Below are 24,161 nucleotides of genomic sequence, written 5' to 3'. Positions count from 1 at the left end.
GCTTGCATGTGCTCCAGGGAAGGCAATATTTATTTCAACTCCAGGGGGGTAGTTATGAAGGGATATGAACTGCTCTTGCTGGCTATATGGGAAATGTTACTTGTTCCTCAGGTGACATAACCAAAGCTGGCCTGTCTCTTTCCTAACTAAAACGTATTTCTGGTGTTTTATAGTGGTGGTTGCATAAACTATAGTCTCTGCTCTAAGCCCGAATGTCCCCAAAGTCCAGGCTTTTTTTCTATGTGTGCGTTTTGTGGCGTTTGTTTCAGTAGGAAACCCTGACGGGCCCTTGAGCTCGCTTTCCTCCTGGTGGGACGCACCATCGTGGCGGAGGGCATAGGCGTATTCCTTTTGAACAGAATAACAAAGAAGCTCATGCTTTTGAATTTTTCCCTCTGACATGCATCACTGTAAAATTAGAAGTTAGCTATTAATTTCAGGTGCTGGACTCTCTATGCCAAAATTTCCTCAACAAAATAACACTTCTGACTTTCTTCCAGTAGCATTCGCATAACAAACACGTGCTGTCGGTTGCAGTTTCCAGTAGCTTTTACTGACTTACTGGAGCACAGAATTAAAAGGAAAAAAAACCCTTTCTAAGTGAATACCATGTTAGATTTTGAAAATCTGACGTGCATCTCTGAGGACTAAAGCTGGTGACCAGAAAGAAAGCAGCCCACTGGTGCAAATCAAGGTGAAGCACGGCTGTGGTATGTGTCACTCGACATAGCTTACTTTTTGATGTCCTCCCTTTCCAGTAACTATTTGCATTGGTAGAATCAACTTCATGGTTTTGTTATAGCTTAACAGTGGCATGCCTTAACATTTTATCTTTCTGTAACAATAGCAACTAATAAACTGTTGGAGGTTTCCCAAACAGTACCAAGAAGAAATAATTTAATCTCAGATCAGGAGACCTTGAATGTTCTCAATGTTTTATATGCCTTTTCCATCGCTGCGCTTGCTAAAGGCGCTGGGGGTTCGTTGCCTGACGTCTGGAGGAGTTGGCAGAAATCAAATCGCTGATAGAGCAGAGACCTCTTTATGTACCCAGTCATCTCTCAGCCTCTGTGGTAATTCGATTTCTGTTCTTTTAAAGTTAGATTGGAGTTAGGGAAAGCCTGTATTAACGCTTCAGTTGCTAACAAAATAGGAAAGACTCTAACAAGGTTCACAATTAGCCTAATTTACAGTTTATGAATCATTTCGGTGTGGAGCATTTGTGCTTAGTGCTTCCCTCGGTTTACGCTTTCTTGATCTGGCAGGAAGGATGCAGCTGTTTAACTCACACATGTAGCCTTGCGAAGGGTTAAAACGAGTAGTTTGGTGCTTTCCCAAGGCCTGATGGTGCAGAAAGGCTGGGTGTGGGGAGGCAGGGCCGGCCCTGCTGCCTGGGCTCGCAGTGCCACCCTGTGGGAGCCTCTCGGCCTTCGCTCTCCGTCTCGCTTGGGGCAGCACCGTTTCTTTCGCATTCAAGACTTGCTTTATTTTATTTTTGAAGGAGGTTCCCTGTTACTGCCTGCCTCGGTAGTTATCGTGGGGTTTTTTCAGACTGCAAACCCCCAGGCTCCTGCTACGAGTGTATCTGAGCTGAACTCCTTTCTGACAGGCCGGAGCTGTACCCACGGCAGCAATTAAAGCAGTTACAAGGCCAAAACGTAGAAAAACAAACTATTTTTTTATCTGAGAGCGCGTTTGATAGTTTAACTCAGATTATGAACCGACACAGAGTTGTGGGTGCTTACTTTTTTTTTTTTTTTTTTCAGCTGGGGCTTTATCCGCTAACAGACTGAAGAGTTATTCCTGGGGTTTGTTAGATTTCCCTTCCGCGTGCACTCTTTTTATTTCTTCGAACAAGTTGGGTTTTTTGCGAAGAACTTGTAGGCAGTGAATTGACTTGTTTTAAAAATGATTTGGTTAGCGTAGGTACTGCATGCGTAGAAATTGCTCGTTAAAAGTTTAAAGTGGGTTTTGTAGGAAGCGTTGACGCGCAGGCAGAGCAGCTGCTCTGCCATGATAACCCCACTGGTTTTGAAGGAGCCATAATTGTCCATTGTGTCGACTTGCAAACGACTGGATTTCCCACCAAAGTTGGCACAATGGCCCCTAATGACTGTCAGCCCCGTTTCCTGTCACTTGTCTGGATTATGCAAACGCGGGGAGTCCAAAGGACTCTTTTCCCTGGTAGATATGGTGTAAGGGATATGGTGTAAGGGAGAACTTTGTAGAGTGGAGATGGTGGTTGGACTCGATGATCCCAAGGGTCTTTTCCAACCTAAACGATTCTATGATTCTAGATCTGAGTTGATGTTTGTCCTACCCACAGAGGAGGTTCCCAACATCGAGGGTCTAATGTGAAGATGAGCAAAGAAATGCGGTTAAGGATGACCATCCCAGCGTCATCTTCACTGTCGCACTGCACCACAAAAGCTTCTATCCCGCCGGCTTAGCCTTGAGTTTGGGATGCTTTTTATTAACGCGTCTGGTCACGGAACCGTCTGATGCCTGGGTTTTCCCACCGGCCAGCCTTGCTCCTGCCGCGGGGGCTGGCCCTGCTGGAGCGAGGGCACGGGGGAGCCTGGAGCTGGTGGAAATCTCTGCCTGCTCCTCCGCCTCTCCCGGGAGGAGGTGCTTTGGAGGAGGGTTGGCTTGCAGCCACGCTAAGGGAATTCATAACAGATGCAGAAATATTTCCAACCTTTACATACACTAGGCTTTTTTGTTTGTTTCTCCTTGACTAGGGAGGGAAGGAGGAGGGTGAGGAGCCAGAATCAATGGCAACTTATCTGAAGTACTTCTAAGCTGTGTTGTGGTAAAAAAGAGAAGCAGTTTGCATCTGTTATACCAGGGCTTCCCAACCTCTTTTTGATATGAGGTATCTCTTTTTTTCTTCCTTTTCTGCTGGGGAAACATACCATTGGATTTGTTTTCATTGTTTTATCTGGTTTTGTTCCCTTGAGCTAAAATACCTGAGCCCCCTTCCTGAGTTTCACTGTCTGCTAGTAAGGCTGTTGGTTGGGAAGCCCTGAATTCAGCTGAGAATGTAAGTTTTCTTTTTTTTCTCTTTTTTTTTTTTTTTTTTTTTTGTACAGTGCTTTGCATCTGTTTATACTGGACTTGTTTAATACAAAATGGTACTCTGAAGTCATCGGACAACAGTTTGACCAGATTTGATAGCTAACGATTAGGAGGAGTTTGTTCCCTGTGTAAGATGTCATAATGCAAATTTAAATAGACTCAATAAAATGCATGAAGTGTTCATCTTGTGCTTGATCATCACTCCTTGGGTTTACTCTTCTTAGGGTGGGAATGCGCTGGAGTAAAGGATGGTGGATGCGGTAGGAATTTATTTCCTCCGTACACCTTCTGCCTTGAGGCTGGGCAGAAAGGAAAGAGCCGGAATGGGGTAGAGTTAACTTCTTGGAAGAATTTATTGCTCCTTAGTACATAAAACTGAAGCAATAAATCTCACTGTGTCCCAGACTTCTGTAAATCTGTCGGTGGATAATGTGGGATACCGAAGCCGCGTCGGCACGTTGTATGTCAAGTAGCAGCTGTGACTTTTATGGGTGCCCGTCCGGACCAGGAGCCGGTGGCCGGGGCTGAGTCTCCCTAGAAGTATGCTTTGCAGTGTTGAGCGGCGTTCATGAGAACCTCTCACATATGGCTAAAAGCTTCGTCCTAAAATTAGTAGCTGATTAGTACGTGCAAACGCTTACTTGAGTGGGAAGGAAATTTTTTAGGGCGTGGGAAGCTATCTTTGTTATCGGCGCTTCCCTCACCTCAACTCCGTCCCTCCAGGAGGAAGCGGGAGCGTGATGGCATCAGAACAAGAGAAGGGGTAGGAAGGTGATGTATGGCTTGAAAACACGCAGCGCCCGGTGTTTTGGGTAGCAGTATCGCAGCTGGGCTGGTGTTCAAGGGCACGGTGAGCGACGCTCTTGTTCGGTGAGGAGGAGAGTCGTGGGCTTCTCCAGGGAGGCGTTGAGTTCATTCTGCTCCAGCTTCACTCTCCGTGGAGAGTTTTCCCCCTTATTCCCACGTGCTTCATCTTGAGCTCCGTGGTCTGTCTTGCTCTGCGAGTGTACTCAATCTGAAATTGAGTCTTTAACATTTATTAACGTTAACTTTCATTTCGGTGGCTTCATTCACGCAGCGGCTCCCACACTTTCTGCGCCAGGAGCTCTTTGCCAGGACGCCGAAATCTCCCTGTCGGAAATCCTTTGGTTTGAGTGGCCCTGTATTGGTTCCTTAAAAACTGGCCATCAACCCCTTAAAGAGTCCAAACCAACCCCAGGGCACGTGTGCGGCTGACTTCATCCCCATGTTTGTTTTCTTTAATATATTCAAGGTCTTTGTTCTGGCCTGTAAAACTTTATATAACCTTGTTCCTCCCTCTCGGTGCTTAAACCCCGTAACCTTTTACGTTGTCCTACTCCTCCCTTCGGGGTCTATTTCCGTGGCAGATGCAGAGCTTCACAGGGGAATGTGTTTGGCTGCTGGGTGGGAGGAGAAAGGTTGTGTTTGGCGAATCTGTCCACCCCAGAGCGATGGGGGTGGGGGAATAACCCTGCGTTCGGGGGGTCCTCACCTCCAAAAGGGCTCTTCCGACCCCTCCTCAGTGGGCTGGAGTGTTTGGGAATAAAGACGGGGGGAGAAAAGCAAAGGCTGTCGGCTGCTCGCTTGCCCTTCCCAGCTGTTTCAAGTGGGATTGAACGTGTTTTGGGGCTTTTAATAATGATGAATCTAAACTCATCTCTGTTGTGGCTCCCTAACCCCTTACAATAAAGTTATATAGGGAAAACTAAACCCACTTTTTACTCTTAAACTGGAGGGGCATTGTCTCTGGCGCTAATGAGATGCTGATGCTGCATGCTCCAACTGTTCCCCTGAATAAATCCCCTGTTAAGCCGAGCATGTGAAAATCCAGGCGTCAAGTCCCCTCAACAATGATTACTTCATAAAACAGGAGTCAACTCATATTTGCTGAGGGTTTCTTGAGCTTTGGCACCCTACGCCACCAGGGTCCTGGGTTTTCAAGGAAAAAGCTTTCGAGGCGGCATCCTTGGGTTGGCGGCGCCGGAGCCGGCCGGGGAGCGTGGCACCAGGAGTGGAGCTGGCCGGGCTCCTGGTTGCCGGCAGAGGTGATTTTTTTTTTTTCCCGCACCGGTTCGATTTCTCAGGATGGATTTGCAGAACGTGATTTCTCCGGGCTGAAAAAGTTTGCGGCCGGTGGGATTTTTTGCTCCGGAGCAGCGGCTCTGCTTGTCGTGATGGGTCCTGTACGAAACGCCGTGAAGCAAAAAGCTCCTGGCTTGGTTTCTTGGCTTTAATACCCGCTCTAGTGTCCTTTCGCAGCAGTGAAACAGCCGGGACGACACCGCCCCAGACCGAAACCCCATGATTTGCCCTGTGTCTGCAGAGCCAGACCTTGCCCGCAGGCTGGCCAGTGTTTTTGCTGGTGTTGGAGGCTGTTATGGGTGTGAAAGCTCTTGAAATGCCGCTCTTTCAGGAGCCCACAGGGTTCTTCTCCCGATCCCTGAACAGGGATCCGTGCGGAGATACGAACAGAGGTGGGACCGCTGGGTGCCTGCCCTGAGCATCGCTCGTGCCAGGCAGGCGAAAGGCAGGAAAATACATGGTGGAAGAAATAATTTAATCTCTGTAGGTACTGCTGACTTCTAAATAAACTAAATAAATCCTAAATAAACTTGGAAATGACTCAGCCTTTGCTGCTGGCACCTTTGGGATGCTCTTGCTTTAGTTTGGAAAGATGGAGCTAAATAAACTGAACTACTTGTAGAAGGGGAGAGGCTGGGAAAAGCCCTGGAAGCCGCTCGCTGTCGGCTGGTGTCCGGGCAGTGCTGCTCGCCCATCTCCCCTGCACGTGTGGCGTGGCTAGGAGGGAACGAGGGGGCCGGGAAATGATGGAAAGGGATGCAGGGATGAAGCAGAGAGGAGGGGAAGGGAACGAGGAGGTGAATTAAAGAAGGAAAACTAAGGAAGGGTAAAAAAAAAAGACTTTTGAACTGTGCTTGTCTGAGTGGGACTGGTAAAAACATCAACACAGGTGCAAGAAGAATATGGGTGGGAGCAAAACCATGGGATCCTCGGGGTCTGGCTGCGAGGACGCAGAGCAGGTCCAGAAGAAGAGACCTGGGGACCGCGGTCCAGGGCCCCTGGCCGGGGGGGGGGGCGGGCGGGGGGCGCGATGCGATGTTGACCACGTACACCGGGGCTGGCCCGGCCTGAACAATGCTCCAGATGAGACGACAACAGATTTATAACCATAAAATCACGATCCTGGGCGGAAAAGGTGCATTCCAGAACAATAGCTGGAGCCTGCGCGGGCGGCGGGGGGACACCCACGGGCCCCGCTCGCACCCCACCCCGCAGCCGCTGTTTACACAACCCCGCCGAAAAAGCCCCCGAAGGCTGCTTGTGCTTCCAAGGTGGGATCGAGCGGGGCTGCGGGTGATCGGGAGAGACTTGTTTAGCGCTGCTCTGGTGCCAAAAAAGAAAAAACAAAAGTTAAAAAAAAAAGCATACCCCGAAGCCCCGGCCAGGATAAAGCATGCACCAGCGACCGGGTCCAAAAGCAATCAGCGCTTCTCGCAGCCCAAGGTGTTTCTCTGTTCCCGCATCAGTGGGGTGGGCTCAGGCTGCCCCCCCCAGAGCACGGGGGTGCTGCGGGCTCAGCTTCGGCTCCCCGCCACCGGGACCCTCCCAGCCCCACACACCTTCTTGCTCTCTTTTTCCCCTCTCCTCCTCCTTTTCCCCCTCCCCTCCTTCTTTTCCCCCCTCCCCTGTGCTGTGTTTGCCTTAGATCTAAGCACATATATATGTGTGTATATTTTTTGTTTCTTCCCGTGCTTTGCCCTGCTGCCAGTGTTAAGCGGTTTCCCGTCTCACATTTTAAAAAGCCCCTAAAACCGAACCCGAAGGAAAGCGAGCGCATCCCCAGCTCACCCCAGTGCTCAGCCCCAGCTGCGCCCTGCCTCCCCCTCCGCTGTCGCGTCCTGGTACCCGGGCACGGGTCGCATCCTGGTACCCCCCGCTCCCGGGGCTGCTCGGTGCCCCCCTGCAGCTGCCTGAGCCACAGCCCCCCGAGCCTGGCTGCGGCTGAACAGCCCCGGGAAGGGACATTTTCCAAATTATGGCTTTAAACAACGACAGCAAAGCAAGAGCAGATTGGCATTTAGAGGCAGAGATGGTTAAAGATTAGCCCCTGCCACTCGTTGCTGCATCCTTCAAGCCCTTCAAAGGCACTTGTGGACGGGGTATTTTTTTTTCCCTCAGGACTTTTTTCTTTTTTTTTTTTTTTTGGAAGGTTTATGATATTAAAGTCCTGCAAAAAGAAAACGGGTGGAGAAGAAGACAACGAAAGAAAACAAGCCCGGCCCAGAGCCCGCGGGGAGAGGCGCGGGGGAGCGGCTGGGCACAGCGTGTGCCCGTGGCCTCCAAATGCCCAGCAACCGCTGGTGGGCCACCAGCCTCCCCCAGTGGCAACCACATACATATCTATCCATATGCGTGTGTGTGTGTGTATATATATATATGTATAAATTTAAAAAAACAACTAAATGTGACTATAGATACTATACATGCCATTCGCATATATATCTATCTAAAACATATATATGGACTTTATAACTGTTAAACTAAAAAAACTAAAATAAAACACTGACGTGCTTTATATTTAATACATAAAAGATACATGTAAAGTTTGCATTTTGTAATTGCAAACGTAAACTATTACATATAACCAGCTTGGTTTAATCCATGATCTTTCAATTTTAACGTACGAATAGATATATAAATACTTAGCTATTGTGTTACAGTGATGATAACATCCTTTTTTGTTGTCGTTGTGGTTTGGTCTGGTCTTTTCTAGTTTGGTGCCTTTACATCGAAAAACTCAGGGTTTTGCTCTGATAGGAAATACCTTTCTTTTTTTCTTCCCCCTCCCCCCCCCCCCGCCCCCATTTTCAACTTTCCATGGGTTAGGGCCAGACGCAGGAGCCTGCATGGGGAGGGGTGGTGCTGCTGCTCCGGGCTCTGGGCTCAGCGGCGAGGCTGAGCGGGGATTCCGGGTGGGCACATGCACAAACACACCTATGGGGAGATAGATAGATAGATAGATAGATAGATAGATAGATAGATAGATAGATAGATAGATAGATAGATAGATAGATTTATTTATTTATTTATTTATGTATATATTTGTTTATTTATATGGAGCTTGTGGAGATGGGCTGCGTTGAGCCGATGCTCCTGGGGGAGGCTGGGAGCAGCCAGGCAGTGTCTCCCCCCGGTTCCCTCTCTGGGTGTCCCCATGGTGCGCAGCCCCCTTTTATCACATACCCCAAGTCCCGTTCTCCGTCCCGTCCCATGTGTCCGTCCTTCCCCCCTGTCCGTCCCCCCACCCCGCCCCAAATTTGCAGCCATCCCGAGAATACTGTTGTAATATTAGGCTGGCATTGCTTATTTTGCCCCGGTGCTTTCCGCAGCGTTTCCTCTCCTTGCTCCATCCCTGCATGCACGGCACGAAGTCCTCTGGAGGAGCTCCTTGCTGTTGTCTCATCCCCTTTGACTCTTTATTTACCATCTCTTACCTCCTGGTGCGTTTTGGTTGGGTGTTTTTTTGTTGTTTTTTTTTTTTAAATACTATTTGCAGTAAATAGCCCCAACTTGAAAAAGGATTGAGATGCGCCTTAAAAAAAAAAAAACAAAAAAAAAAGCCTGAGCTATATAAAATTAATGCATATGTCAGCTTTCATCTAATGTCAATTAAAGCACCTAGCGTAAACAAATCATTAATATAAAGTCCTTGATAAAAGCCTTGTTTTCAGCGTTTCACAGCCGCAGTAACCTCACCTATGAATAATCACCCCCGGTGTTTCCCTCCCTCAACCCTCCCATAACTGCTCTTATTGACAAAAAAGATTAGCTCTCACGTGAGACCAGCGCTAACACCCGGGAGGCCTCGCCGTGCCCCTGAACTGCTGCCAAAAGGAAGAAAGACTACTACTAATAATAATTAAAAAAAGCCGTGGTGCTGTCCCTGTGCGAGAGCCCCCGCGGAGCCGCAGCCCCCCCCGAAGCCGCTGGCGGATAAAAGTCAAAGCTGTGCCCAGGGGGAACGGAGCACTGACGCCCCTTTGCGCACCAAGATGCTCTCAGGGATTTCTTTCTTTATTACTTTTTAGTTTTCGATGCCTCGGGTGGGACGAGGCCCATCCTCCCCTCGCCAAGACCACCTCCAGCTTTCACCCCTCTGCGGCGCATCCGGAGCCTCTTCTCCCCCATTAGGCACCAGGACCTCGGCACAGCCTTTCCTCAAGGTGGATGAAAGACTTGATAAAAATAATTCCTGTGTTAAAGTCCCACCTCTCCAGCCCCTTTTCTTTCGACATCCCGGGCAGGCGCCGGGATAAGGATCGACAGCAGCCGGGAAAGCCGCTGGGGGTACCAGAGCCCCCGACCGGCCACGGGGAGAGGAAACCCAGTGAGACACAGGCACAAACCCCCTTTTCTTTTTAAACTGGTTTTATTCTACACAATTTTTTAAAACAACATTCATAAAACATTAATTACAAAAATGTGCTAATATGGGGTAGGTTTGTTTTGTTTTTATTTTTTGTATACCAACAATCAGAAATTCACATTTTGAAAGGATAATCATACTTTTAAGACATACATTCAAATACTTTACTTCCAGATACAAAATTTTAAAGGAGTATAAATCGCTTACAAGGAGCAGGCGTCCAAAAACAATTTTAAAAAAAAAAAAAAAGAATAATTTTAGACTTCAGGGTCTGACTTCTGCATCGAATTGAGCGTTTGCTTTCAGGCTCTGCTGGTCTGCCCAGGGTGCCCAGCAGCCCCGGGCACCTCGCAGGACCCTGCTCGCAGCCACACACGGCTCCCGCTGAGCCAGGGCTGGGAGCACAGTGAAAAAAAAATGAGGTTGCAAAGCTATGGATGGTCCTTGCAGCCTTTCACCGGGTCGTTCTAGTGGGCGCAGACACTGCGAGGGTGAGCGTTACCAGCACATCAGCAGGGCAAAGCAATCATCCCACCCTGAAAACCCACAGGAAGGATTTTTTCCGTTGTGATGGAGCTAACGTCGACCGCGACGGCCCCGGAGAGCGGCAGGGCTGGAGAAAGGCACGGCATCGGGACCCACTAAGCAGGGGGTGACGGCAGCAGGCTCGGAGGTCCTGCTTTAAAAACAAGCCATCCCATGACTTACCCGGAATGGCCAAAATTCAAGCCTCCGCCCCGGTGCTCTTATGTGGAGTCGGCTCCAAAATCCACCCATCCGAAAGCAAATATTTGGCTTCAACCTGTTGGATTGCAGGGCAGGGGAGGGAGAGCGGGGTAATTTCCTAATTGCCCTCCGCCTCCCCCAAAAAGTCCTGTCCCCAGCTTTAGTGGGTTCAAATGGCTGAAACTGGATATGCTGGGAAAGTTCAGGCCTCGAGAAGTCGTGCTCTTTCCCAAAACGATTGGATTGAATGCACTTGGCAGCCAAAAACCCAACTGCATTCAGGCGATCTGGCCATCACTGACCAGAAGCAAAGCATCAACACTACACAAAAACCTGCTCCAGTAAACAACTCGTCTTACATGCCACGATTAAAAATGTACAAAAAAAAAAAAAAGCTTCATTCCTTAGTAAAATAGACACTAAGTCTTGCCTCTAATGCTACAGTTAAGAGCTACGCTTGCCTTGCCAGTTGGAGGTGAGTGTTGGGAAGTACGTTACAAAAAGAGGAGAAACTTTCATAGAATTGTACAATCACAGAATGGTCAGGGCTGGAAGGGACCTTAAAGCCCACCCAGTGGCACCCCCTGCCCTGGGCAGGGACACCTCCCACCAGCCCAGGTTGCTCCAAGCCCCGTCCAACCTGGCCTTGAACCCCTCCAGGGATGGGGCAGCCACAGCTTCTCTGGGCAACCTGGGCCAGGGGCTCACCACCCTCACAGTAAAGAACTTCTTCCTGATAAACTCTGGAAGCAGAAAGCCTCCTTCCAAAGCCGTGTTTTGCAGAAAACGGGAGGGACCGTGTGTCTGTCTTCTCCTGCCTCAGCTCTGCCGGGAGCAGGGACCCAAGCCCCGTGCCCGTGATGGGCCGTGCCACTGTTTTGCCGCTATGGTGGCCCGGCTGCGGTGGGAAGAGGTGATGTGAGGGCACACGCAGCATCCGTCCTTGGTGGGAGCACTAAGGGCATTGCAACGTTTGCAAAAATAAATCAACGCCACCACAACCACCACCACCACCACCCCCGCCTGGAAAGGGGTTGTGCAGGGTGAGCCCACCGAAGCCCAGCGATAACCCCACTGTCACCAGGACTAAAGTCCACGGAGCCACCGTGCCAAGCTGATAAAGCGCCTGGAGCCACAGTCACCCCATGGCCATGGGGAGGGTCACCCCTGCAGCCGCCCCCGTGGCTCAGCCACAAAGCCCACTCGGAGCTGCACGGGGATGGCAGCTCCATCCATCCCCATGTCTGTTCTCCTTCCAAAGGCTCACAAAAAGAAGGGAAACACCTTTACTTTGGTTCATTGCTTGCTGGTGGAGCCTCTCTACGGTACCATCTCCATCCCCAACCAGCATTACACAGAGGACACTGGAGGAGTATTTAAGGAGCACTTGTTAATCACATCGTTCTCCCCACAGGTTACAAGGGCAGCTGGGATCTAGACGAAAGTGCCCCCAAGTGCTGCCCGCGTGTGGGTTTTGGCGGCAGAAAGGCAGCAGCTCCGGCGGTGGGAGGGGGCTGCCCCGCTTGCCTTGGCAAAGGAGCCGGGGCTTTCAAAGTCATTCCAGTTTTCTGCTTCCAGCTGGATCAGGGGAGGGAGAGGCAAACTCTGCCAGCGTGAAAATTATTGAAGCTAAAATAACCAAGGTAACCCCCAAACAAAACCCTGTTGTGTACAGAGGCACGTGAAAGCGAGTAACGGTTTGCAGTGAAGGGTGGAGGGACAGCAAGGGGTCTCGGCTGGCTCTGTCCCCCTCTGCCTCCAGAGCCTTTGGTCCTCCGAGGACTGTATGGCCACATAGAGACGCAGGGTCAGCCAGGGTTAAAGTCAACCCTAAACCTCCCGGGATGCTGAACTGGAGTGATCTGAGGAAGCGTAGATGAGATCCTCAGCACCAAATCAGACTGCCCGGAGCAAATCGTTCTTAGCACCAACGCCAAAAGACACCCTCTATCGCCGTGCAAAATGCTCCTGGGGCAGTGTCATGCATGGGAGGGCGGGAATGTCCTTGCCCAGCTGTAGGCCACCTCCCTCTCCCGGCTCCTCTGGACCAGGCAGCTCAGCATCGAGGGTTACGAAGCTCCTCGACCGCTGGCACGGCCAAACTGGCATCCCCAAACCACCCCAACGGTGGGAGGCAGAGCCAAACCGTCTTGAAACTGGGGGTCCCCAAACCCCGCGGTACCACAGCAGACCTGCAAAAGCCCTCAAGCTTTGATGCCGATTGGGATGCGGCCTTCCCACAGCTCCCACAGCAGAGAAATGTTAGGAAACCTCAACCCCAGCCAATGAGTAGCCAGAATTTGGTAAATTTAAGCTATGGGACTTACTTAGAAATGTGTATTTCCCTGGCCGCAGGACCTCAGGGCAAGGCATGCTGCAATGAAGCGGCTCCTCCAGATGGTTCCAGCTTTGTTTCACAACTTGAAAAAGCTCTAAGCCGTGAATCATGGCACTTCCCAGGCAGCTCCGGCAGCCGCTGCCCTGCCAGCCTCCCCATGGCCGGGGCAGCCCCCCAAAGGCTGAAACCCCGACCACCCCCCCGCGCCCTTCCAGCTTGGCTGTCCCGCTCCAGCCCTCAGCCAGAGCCAGAGGAGTTAAAGCCGGCGCCTCGCTCTGCAGCAGCAAAACAAAAAAAGGAAAAAAAAAAAAAACAGAAGAAAAGACAACAACTTGGTTTTGAACACCCTCAAGCTAAAGATTTAGAGAGGCAGCCCCAGCCAAGCCCCGAGCAGGGCGCTGCTGGGACACGTCCGGCGCTTGCTGTACAATTACATAAAGCTACGCGCGCCCGCAGCTATCCAAACACCCCGGGCACGGAGCGAAGCTGCTCCCTCCCCGCTCCCGTCCACCCCATTCCCATCCCAGAGGGACTCGACTCGCTCCCGTCCCCTCGCTGGCTCCCGAAAACTGCCGAGCCCAGAGTGTCGGGCTCCACCTTCCCCTCCTGGAGCAAGGAATCACAGCCCGGCACTCGCAGGGGAGGGGGAAATTTGTTGTTTCTTTTTTTTAATTAGAAAACTGAGTAAAAGGTAGTTTTGGCGTGAACGCTGCCTCCCGCCCGGCCCTCGCCTGCCCAGAAGAGGTCATGGATGTGCTGGGCCAGGACGAGCGGATCCTGATGGGAAGAAACAGGAGGGGTTTTCGGATGAAGATTTTTGCACCAGGTAGGGGCCTATTTGGCGTCACAGCACCAGACTACAACAGGCTAAAAGGACATTTTGGAGACCAATGCAATTTCCTCCCGTTTACAGAGGCTCAGATCACCACAATCCCACCTCTCACATGCCACAAGTCTGCAAAAACTCTTGCAAGCTGCCCGATACTCAAGGGACAAACTAGACGCACAACAGCCGCATTTAGTTGACAGACAAACCCAAAAATACTCCCCTTTTTGTTGACAGACTACTCCAACCTTTGCCCTTCCCGTTCCCATCTGTGTTTGCAGACGAGGTGAACCTTTCATTGCCGTTACTCAAACATGCCTTCCCTGCTGCAGAATTTGCCTTTCTTCTTGGCCAAGGGCAGGATCTCGACCAGAGAAAGATGCTGAGAGTGGTTTTGGGAGGCTGGTAGCGGAGGTTGGTCCAGGATAGGATGAGGGGTGGATTCTTTCGACCAAACTCGGGTGGTCCATGACTGCACCTCATCACTCAAAATCTCCTAGAGGGTCGATAATAAGAGCCGTGGGCCAAGACCAAAATTTAGGGAGGATGAACGTGGGTACCACCACCCATCCCTCCTGGGAAGAGCGCTGGCTCCCGGCTGACGCAGAGCTGGTCTGATGCTGCTGCAGCATTAAGCACCCATCGCGGGCTTCTCCCGGGCAAAGACCTTTGCAGGCAGACGGAGCATTTAAGGCAAGTGGAAATCTGTAGAAATTTGGGATTTGAACCATAAATCGCCTTATGAGCCAGAGAGGTTTTACCGCAACTAAGTCTCGTGCGAGGCTGGGAGCAGTCACCGGCGGGCTCTGCCGTGCCGCCGCTCGCTCCGGCCAGAGGTGGGTTTGAGGCAGCTCTGCTCGTCCTCTTCTTGGTCTGAAGAAGCTACTTCTTGAATTTAAATCCCTCATAAGCTGTCCTGCGGGGGGCATTAAGGTCAAAAATATGATTTAAAGAACTTCATCAAACTCCGATGCGCAGAGAAGCCCCAAACCTCACAAAAGGAGTTACGATGCATTTCTCTCCTGCTGCCAGCCCCACTGCCAATGCCCCCACCTGAAAAGCATGGCTTTAATGCCTTGCCCTAGGCTAAGCCTGGCAGATCCCACCGGAGCTGGAGCAAGGTTGGGCTCCCACAGATGCACAGTGGGTGTCCGCATGCCCTGCCTTCCCATCCAGCTCCTGCTGCCCTCTCTGGCTTCCCAAACCGCGCGGTGGGGCAGCAGAGCCGCAGCAGGCGATGCGATACAGGCAATGAAGGGTAGTAACGGTCACAGAAAAGCGTATCAATGAAAGAGACAAACGGACATCTCGGTTTATAGTCACAAACAGACACGTCACAACACACCACGGAATTTTCCAGCTTGTACAGGGACAGAAGGGCCACAAGACAACAAGACCTTATAACGCATTAGCCAACGTGGATTAAAAACAGGGCCAGAGGGACATGCAGGACCCTGAGCCTATATACAGAGCTCCCGCCGCTGCCCGCAGGAGGGGAACCTCCACTCAAACCAATTTTCCACAGCAAAAGTTTGTCTTAGTGCTACAAACCCCCGTGGGACCGAGGGATGACCCCCCACAGCACATGTCCCTCTTTTTAATGGCAGGTGAGTAAAATGAAAATGCAATGAAGGATGGTTTTGCAGCCAGGATAAATGCGAGCTTTGTTTCTTGCTCTCTCCTGGGTTATTATTCCCAGGAAAAGGTACCCTGGTCCCAGCCAGCACCTTGTTCACACAGAGACCCACCGGGGGTAGAGGACTTCCCTTGCTCTGTGCCCTGCTCATTAGCGATATCTGGAGATGACGAGTTTCTCCGCAAGGCTGAGCTCTGCCTTCGCTCTGTGCAGTGGGTACCCACGGGCTGTGCCATTATCTTGTCCTCTCTCTCCCTCTCCCCCCGGGACGGCACTGACCCTGCGCCGGCTCTGCACAGCAACACACGGGCTACGAGCTAAACGCTGTCGGGGCTTTTAAATCCTTCGGAAACACCGGGCTTCCCCTGCCAATACTGACTCGTGGTTATTGCTGCATAATACACAACCAGCTCCAAAAAACAGTGGTGGCACCCTGTGCCCCAAAGGTGCTGCATCCCCGCATCCATGGGTGCCCCGAGCCGGCTGCATCCCCCCATCCCCTGCATCCTCCTGGCACGGAGCAAACCCATGACACACACGGGGCTCTGTCCTGACCCTGCGTGCCTCGACACCCTCGACATGCCCATCTGGGTGCCTTGCCCACAGTTTTCGCCTTCCAGAGCCGGCCGCCGCGGGCTGCGCTGGGAGCTGCCCCTCTCTTTTGCACCTCAAAAGACCAATCATTCGTCGCCAGGTGAGAAAATGGAGGCAGAAAGTGGCCGAGGGACCCGCTGGTCTTGTCCCCTCGTTTTTAAGGCATAATTTGCAGGAAGGGGGTGCTCCTGCAGGGCTCCGTCTGACAAGGGCGGCAGGACCGGAGCCAGCCGAGCTCCCCATCATCCCAGCTGCAGCTCCCTGGGTGCACGGGAGAGCAGCGGAAAAGGAGGAGAGAAGAAGATTAAAGCGGGACTCAATGACCATTTATTTGGTTTGTGCATCGGATTAAAGCAGCGTTTCCTCCTTCAGATCTGCTGGCTCCAAAACAGCCTCCGGCGCTGGACGGGGAGGGGGCCGTCTCGCTTGGACGAGACACCCGAGTGGCACCAGAGGAGGAGGATGGACAGCTGCAAGGTTCAACACGCTCCCTCTGCGGCCTGCTTTAAAAAGGCATTTATTAGCTGTAAACCTCTGTCGTGACATATAGAAAACTGGGGAGAGGAGCGGGAGATCGATCAAGTTTGAATCCTGGTGAGAGTTCTCCTTAGAAAAATGGTTAGAGGGAAAAAAAAAAAAAAAAAAAGGCGGCTTTGAAATCAAAACTGTCCCGAAAATGAGCGCTTCTGCTAGTTAAAAGCCTTTAACTAGAAGAACTTTCTGTGGGTTTGTTTTTTTGTTGTTGGTTTGTTTGTTTGTTTTTTGTTTTTCCTTTTACAAACATAGTGCATCTGCGATCATTGAGAATTACGGTCCGTCTAGAAAAGGGCCTGTGCTTGGGCGATGGGGAGGCTGCTGGTGGCGACAGTGCGTGTCGGTGAGCGGCGGCGTTACATGTGTGCTTCGGAGGCCGGGCAGCCCGGCAGCAGCTCCCCGTTCACCACCCCCTCCGACACCAGCATCTTGTCTTTGCCGGAATCCAGGCGCTGCTTCTTCAGCATCCTCTGATGGATGAGCGGGACGACGGAGAGCACCAAGCCGCCGATGATGGGGGGGACTCCGGCAAAATAAAAGGCCGCGTCGTAATTCCCAAAATAATCATTGAGGTATCCTGAAAGAGAAGAACAACGGCGGTTAAGGGCACGTCAGTCTAACGACTGACCTGTCTCCTCCCTCGAGTGAGAGCTGCAGCTTGCTTCAACCACCAGATTTGGGGAGATTTGGGCTTTTAAAACAATCGTCTTGTTTTCCATTGCATTCCTTGGAGTTTTTATGCCCTGGATTAAAGGATGTGCGTGGCCAACATTGTGTAGCAAGGAAGCCAAGAAAGAATGTCTCCGCCATCCTTCCTATTTAACCAGAAGAGGACACTCTCAGACACATCCCAAATGCAAGCTGAGACACTGTTAAACAACCAAACATTTCAGGTGGCTCTTCCTAGTGCCGGCCGGGAGTTAATAGGAAAAGCGGGCAGGGGCTGTTCCCTGATGGGAACAGGCTGGAAGCCCTGCTTTGCTTATGGATATTTTATCTACATGGGGATGAAAAGTGCATGCTGAAAAGTACACGCTGCCCGTTACAAACAATAACCAATCCCTTAAAAACCAGTGAGGCTCTGCACTTGTCAGTTCGGCAAGTTCTGATGCCGCCAGGCATCCCTGGAGAATAACACATTGCCATTTCTTGGCACTGGGAAACCCCTCTGAGTTTCCTCCTGTGATTACGCCCATGAAATGAGCCCCGTCACCCAGCCCTGTGCCCACCGAGACCGACGCAGGGGGTCCTGCAGCAGCATCCGAGCAGTGAGACGTCCGCAACCCCCACGTTCCCTCACAAGGGCGTTAAACTGAATTTTGCTGCCAGAAGCAGAAAGATCAGAGGTGCTTATACAGCTTTAGCTTAGCGGTTGCTGATGCAGGCGCTCTGCCGTCCAAGGGCCAGCTTTGGCAAAGTGCTCGCTGTTAAGGACGCTGTGGTTATCACTATGTTAAACACATACCCAAGTCTTGGGAAGACAGAGGCTCAGGTGTCTCCATCTCTAACTTTGCCTCAACAATCCAGGAGCTGAACCTACCGATTAGCGATCAGTCCCTAGATATCTAAAAGGGCTTCTAGAAAACTAGTATCTGCCAATTTTTAGCTCAGCTTCAAACAGAAATCAGTTAATGTGATCTTGGCTTGCTCTCCCTATTCTCCCACTGGCCACCTTTCATCAGCCTGGAGAAAGGCCCTGAGATGCTACAGGACATAGCATGGAGTGATGCTACACCCGTACTTCAACCGCCATGTGACACAATAAGCCAGAACATTCAAAACCCTACGTCTGTTCTCATGCCAAAACATCACCATGGGTGAAAGCCGCTAGAAACATCTGCTCCCTCCCAACAGCTGGGTCAGGTCCGGCACCACAGCGTTACCAACCTGCTATCGGCGTACCCGCAGTCATGGGCACAGCCATCAGCCCCATGAGGTACCCTATGGCCTGGGACGCCTGCATGGGCCCCACCAGCTCGAAGGCGATGGGGGCCATGATGGTGGTGAAGCAGCCATCGCAAAGGCCAAGGAAGAGGCAGATGACAATGACGCCCTCGAACCCTTGGCACTGGGGGATCATCATGCACAGGATGCCCAACAGCACGAAGGACCCAACCTGGGGAGACAAAAGTGGGCACATCATTGGGGTGCAGGATGAGTAGGGATGGGCAGCAGGAGGTGCCATGAAGATAACACTGAACAGGTCAACGACATCTCCCCCTCCTCTGGACCCAGCAATAGCATCCATGCTCTGCTCGTCTCTGAGAGGCCCTTAAGAATAACCTTTTAAGAAGCTTTAGGAAGGATTATCTGCTGGATTAGCTGCTAGATTTCAGCAGTTCGTTTTTCAAAAACCACAAGAAGGTGAGAGGGTGTCCAGCAGTTTGGGAAGAGTCGGGACCACAGACTTTGGTTGCTGAACAGACACTGAGACCTCAAGTCAAGCATGTAACTTCTCTGTGCACCTTTCTGTAATAAATTTTCTTCCCTAACAACAGACAAGAGTGTTAGGTAATGGTCGGTAAAGGATTTGCGATCTGCTGTTGACAGTTACTAAGCAGCGTGTCGATGCTGATGTAGAGATGCTATCCCCACCCGCAGTGGTTAGCCAGCAGCTACGCAGAGTGTCGGACACAACATACCTGCAAGTAAATCTTCTTCAGCCCGGGAATGCAGTCGCCGATGCGGCCTGAAACCAAGCGCCCCAGCCCTGACATGGCTCCGAGGCAAACCGGGAGGATCCAGTCCTTTTTGGTTTCTTGAAATCGCTTCTCCACATATTTTACCTACGATGGAGGGAAGAACGCAAAGACATGAATCCTCAGGAAGTTAACCCCTCTCACCTCCCAAAAAAGGACAAGACTTCCTGCCGAGGGCTTCATGGCTTTGGGGACGGTTGTGTGACCCTCATGTCCACACCACCCTGACCTGCACACACCACCTCCACCCACCCCAAACCCAACAGCCCCCTCCTCTCCTGCTTACCCTCAGGAACTATGGGAAGCGACCACTCTGCCCACCCTGGCACAGAGGACACATGGAAGCATTAAAAATCTGTCTCCTCCCATCACTGTTCCTGTTTACAGCAGACCCTGCAGCAGTTTCTTAGCTTCAAGGCTTTTGGTGGCTCTGTCCCTGCTGCCCATCTCCACCTTCCCACCTCCTCCTTGCTTGCCTGGAAGGAGACCCTTCACTCTGGGCAAAGGGACCGCCCTCCCCTTCCAGTCCCAACCAAGGCTCTCACCAGGTTCATGTAAGGTACGAGATATCCCAGGACAGCAGTAGCGATCCCAAAGGCCCAAATCCGATAGGTCTTTCTCCGGAAAACCCTCAAGCTGAAATACTTGCGCGTCTGGGACCAGCACTGCTGCCGCATGCTCCGGCTGCCCAGCTTGTCCTGCCCATCGTGCTGAGAGTCACAAGAAGGTGGCAAGATGGGCCGATACGTCAGGGACAAGAATATCTGGATGAGCATTAAGGCACTGAGTACTTGGAAAGTATGTGCCAGCCCAATGGCCTTCCCGACCATCTTCAGGAAGAAGGGGAGCGGGACGGAGATGAGGCAGCTGCCGCCGGCCACGATGCCGTTGGCCAAGCCAAGGCGGCGCTTGAAGTAGTGACCAAGGATGACCAGCGAGGGCTGGAAGGCGAAGGAGCTGCCACAGCCGAAGAGGATCCCATATGTGAAATAACGAACTTCCAGAGACCTAGTGGGAAAAAAACACACGGAGGTGGTTATGTTATGCAGAAGTAAGGAGGCCTTCTCCCCCGCAGTCCTGAAGAACCTGGAGTCAAGACCCAGGTCTCACATACCACAGGTGCTACACAGACAGTCTGACCTCGAGGAGCTTATTCCCTAGCCAAAGCAAGGATTATCCTCATTTCACAGCTGGCATGTTAAATCTTCGGGAAAATGAAGTCTAGCTGGGGAGGGCTTTCTGCAAAGAGAAGACAGCAGCCAACCTGCCCTCCTTGGGAAGTTGACCTAACTTGAATGGTTTTTAAATTACAGCAAGCAAGATTTTCTAAGGTAGGCAGGGTGGGTTATTTTTAGCTAGAAATCCTTTTTTTTTTCCACTGAAAGGACTAATTGAAAACATTCTGCACCCAGTGTTTGAAAGCAGAAGGCACCAACCCAGCTGGTTATTAGGCACTTAGGAAGAGAACACTGCATTTCTGCCCAGGCTGGTTAATTAAGTTGTTCTTCTTTAAGCTCCTCTGGGAGCTTCAATTAGACAGTTAATAGATCTCATTTGTACCTTACATTGGTGGCTGTGCTCAAGGAGGGAGTGAAGTGGCTGCTCTACAGAACAAGCGGAAAGTCCTGAAAACTTTTGGAAGGAGCCATTTCCCAATTGCCAGCCCGGTTTTCCCAGATGAGAAAGGAGCCTAAAGTCAGGCAAATAACCAGTTGTGTTTCTCTCCCGATGAAGGATTCTTTCTTCCATCTCTGTGCAATGCATTCAGTTGCAAAAGTCTGCCATGAAATACTGCATGGGAGGAGAGCGCGATGGAAACGTTTGGGCAGCTCACCGGGCAAGCGACGCTGCACGAACGGGGTCTTTACTCCAACACTCAGAATGACTGATGTGAAATACTGAGTGCTGCTCATGAAGCGAGGGAGAAGACAGCAGCCCAGATCTAATGGAGCAGTTTGAAGCTGAGAAAACGTTTACAAGCACGTAATTTCTTCCATTACACGCTCGTCTCTTTAGCTAGCCAAGCAGAACGTGCTTGCTGTACCCAACGGCTCAAAGACAAATGACTGTCAGCAAAGGCAATTTCCAGCTACTCCAGAATGAAGCCACATCAGAAACCCTCCCCTGCAAGAGCCAGGCAAGCAGCTGGGCCGTGCAGGCTGTCTCCGACCTCCCACGCACCAGCCCTGCCCATCTCAGCTGGGTCACACCAGCTTTGGTACTGCTGCTAAGCTGACGTGTTGGATAAGTGGAGACAAATGCCACGGTTGCCATCTGCTCCCCGTTGATGCTAAGACACCCCTGCATGAGCAAGGGCTCCTTTCAGCCTTTCTTCTTAGCCAGGATTTCCCATCCCGCTTGCTGGGAATCAGCCAGCTGCTCTCCAGTGAGAAAGGTGCCATCGTATCCCCTGGATAACGAGGTCTTCCATGGATAATGACATCTCCTGGGACAAGGAGGTGCTCCTCCAGCAGCTGCCTCTCACTTACAGCTCACAGCGGGAACAGCCCTGGTTCAGCCCCGCTGGCAGAGGTTTGAGGGATGTCTCTCTGCAGAAGAAACTGGGCAGAAATTGCGGAGGGGAAGGAGAGGCAGACAAAAAGGGATTCAAACCCCACTACAGAACATTTCATGGTGCAGAAGAGGAGGACTGGGAGGGCACTGGGGAGGCACATGAAGACAGCTCTGCTGAACTGGCCATCATCTCCTGTTCCTCATGCCAAAACACCCGCCTTAAAACTGGAGGGAGGGTGAAGTCTTAACACAACTGGGATTTCTCTCTTCTTGAGGGCACGTACGATCTGTGGTGGCTCGAGCTGATAACAAGTGCAGGAGATACCCTGGTGCAAGGCAGCGAAGTGAGGAAAACCCTCGCCTTGACCCCATGCAGAAAACCCCAGCCTTCCCCGGTGCTCTGCTTTTCAGCATATTTTGTTTATTTAGCGTTTTTTGTATAAAGTTCCCAGTATTTTGGGAGCGGGAGGCACTGAGCGTGAGCTGGGCGCTGGGGTCCTGCCATACAGCCTCGGTGGCCGAGTGGTGTTTTGGATCAGCTCAGTGCGGTGCCGGCAACCGCTGCTCCTCTGTTTGGACAAAGCAAACCCATTTTAGAGAAACCAGGAGATAAAGGGTTGCTCAGCCTTGATCCAGCCCTGCCTGAGCCCACCAAACCCAGGCCGCGTCTCCCTTCAGCTCACGAACGGCAGCTCCCTTTGCACCGGTGCACGGAGCCCAGCCGGCGCCGGGTGGGTCATCTCCAGCTGCGGCTGCAGGGACCTGGCAAGGGGGGACCAGAAAAAAAAAACCAACCATCAAGCCCTTTTCCATTGTTCTGGGTGAGCAGGAGCTGCTAGCTCCGAATTTCGGGACTGGCCTTCGCCATCCAGATGGAGCGCTGCCAAATCCTGCAGCCCCGCTGCTCTTCCTCCGGCTCGGCCGTGCCGAAGGCAGCTTCCCTCGCCGCGGTCCAGCTGCAAAGGGGCTCCTTTCTCCCTTAAAAGGCAGCCAAAAGAATGCGAACCAAGAGCAAGAAGGCAGGAAATGGGGATTTCAGCTCTGGACCTCTCCTGGAAATAATATTCTTCTCTGCCTGTACCGTTTGATTTTTTTTTTTTAAGCCCAACACAACAAGCCACTGGCAGCGATGTGGTCCCAAGAGCTCTTTTGCTTCGCACGAACATTTTACAATAGGGGAGGGGAAAAAAAAAATAATTCCAAGCTTCGTTGATTAGAAGGAAAGCAAGATTACACGGGAAGCGCCTGTGATTTGCGCTGCCAGGAGCCCGGGCATACCTTCCCTCAGGACCCACTGCACTTTCTCCCATTACTATAATCTTTTGAAATACAAAGGGGTGGCACTTGCGGAGGAAACTGCAGAGGGTGGTTCCTTCCACGCCACTGCCCGAGATGGTTTTAGCATCCCAAGTCCCCCGGCTGCAATCGGTCCCAGTCCCTGGGGCTTTGCCGGGAGGCTCAGAAGCTGCCCCCGGCCCCAGTGTGATGGGGGGTTTCCACAACTGGGGACTCGGGGACCCGTCACACATCGCGCATCCACAGGGAAGCGGGGCTGGGGCGAGCAGGAGGGTCTCGCCGCCCGGGGTGAAAGGGAGCTGGCGTCCCACTGCCCCGCGCCGGCAGGGTGGGCAGGGAGGAGCACAGCGCGGGCAAGCCGCCCTCTGGGAAACTGGTGTGTATTTGCTTTAAAAAAAACCCCACTTCTTGAAGCATTTTAATTAAAACAATACTGGTTTTAACTGAAATCCAACCCACAGCAATGTTTTTCTTCAGAAAAACTGGGGCAAATGATGCTGTGGCGGGTGTCTCCACGGTGCCTTTGAGACTCCGTTTAACAAGCGCCGCATAAAGGACCCCGGCGGTGACCTCTTTTTGCTCCCACAAGGATGCCAATGTCTAGGGTTGGAAAGACTCCCACATCGAATCAGGTACACCTGCCATCCAAATGCACATCGGCGAGCGCCTGCCAGCAGAAATTCATGGCACAGGATCAGCCGTGGAAAACGAGGAGCAGCAATCGCCCCGCGCTGCCGCAAACGGCGCGGGAACAGCACAAACTGCTCCAAACCCCATCTGCCCTGCACGGAAACTCCCTCTTGCCAGGTGTAACCCATCAAATATTATTTTAAGCATCGATTTACTTTCAGTACCAAAATGTGAAATTGGTTGTAAAGCAGAACGATTTTGTTCACGAGCGTCTCTCTGGAGCTGCCCACAAGAGGCACGCCAACTTCTCGCGGCCTGTTTTAAAATGAAGGACCTGAGGGCTGAAATCCCATAAAACAAAGCCCCTCGATCAGGTAAAATTCGCTCTCTTGTTATCTAAGGACAAAAGAGCAATTTGGTTCGATTTGGAGAGAAACAGGCTGTGGGCACGTGGGCTGTAGGGATGCCAGGAGACCTCCCGTCTGGATGGAAACCGCTTGCTTTGCCCCCCAACGGCCGCAGCAATGTGTAGGCAGGGGGGGTTGCAGGGAACAGCGAGGAAGAGGAGCTCGGTGAGGAGCTGGAGGGCCCCTCTGCAGCCTTACTTGGTGAAGGAGCTGGAGAGGAGTCCGATGAAGGCGATGGCAGCTCCCGAGGCTGCCGTGGTCCTGCAGCCTATCCGGTCGGTGAAGATGCTGACGATGGGAGAGCAGAAAAAAATCATGCCCATGGCCAAGGAGCCGACCCATGCTAGGGAGAGAGAGAAGAAAGGCCACGGTCAGGGTGGGACATCAAATGGGTGCCAGAAGGAGAACAATCAG

The 24,161-nt window shown here is 51.8% G+C and overlaps 1 protein-coding gene across 1 annotated transcript in view; it reads right to left on the bottom strand.

The window, feature by feature from the left end:
- Positions 1-15,975: 15,975 nt before the first annotated feature.
- Positions 15,976-24,161, bottom strand: part of SLC16A2 (solute carrier family 16 member 2) — a 34,502-nt gene continuing 26,316 nt past the window's right edge. The window contains exons 2-6 of the mRNA XM_063345467.1: positions 23,946-24,090; positions 19,446-19,908; positions 18,844-18,987; positions 18,089-18,317; positions 15,976-16,778 (exon numbers count right to left, since the gene is read on the bottom strand). Coding sequence (XP_063201537.1) covers positions 16,558-16,778; positions 18,089-18,317; positions 18,844-18,987; positions 19,446-19,908; positions 23,946-24,090 — 1,202 coding nt within the window. The 3' untranslated portion in view covers positions 15,976-16,557. The remainder of the gene's footprint in view (positions 16,779-18,088; positions 18,318-18,843; positions 18,988-19,445; positions 19,909-23,945; positions 24,091-24,161) is intronic.

The sequence above is a fragment of the Chroicocephalus ridibundus genome, chromosome 9 (assembly GCF_963924245.1).
Source record: "Chroicocephalus ridibundus chromosome 9, bChrRid1.1, whole genome shotgun sequence".
Taxonomy (NCBI): domain Eukaryota; kingdom Metazoa; phylum Chordata; class Aves; order Charadriiformes; family Laridae; genus Chroicocephalus; species Chroicocephalus ridibundus.
This window is presented reverse-complemented; position numbering and strand designations above follow the sequence as displayed.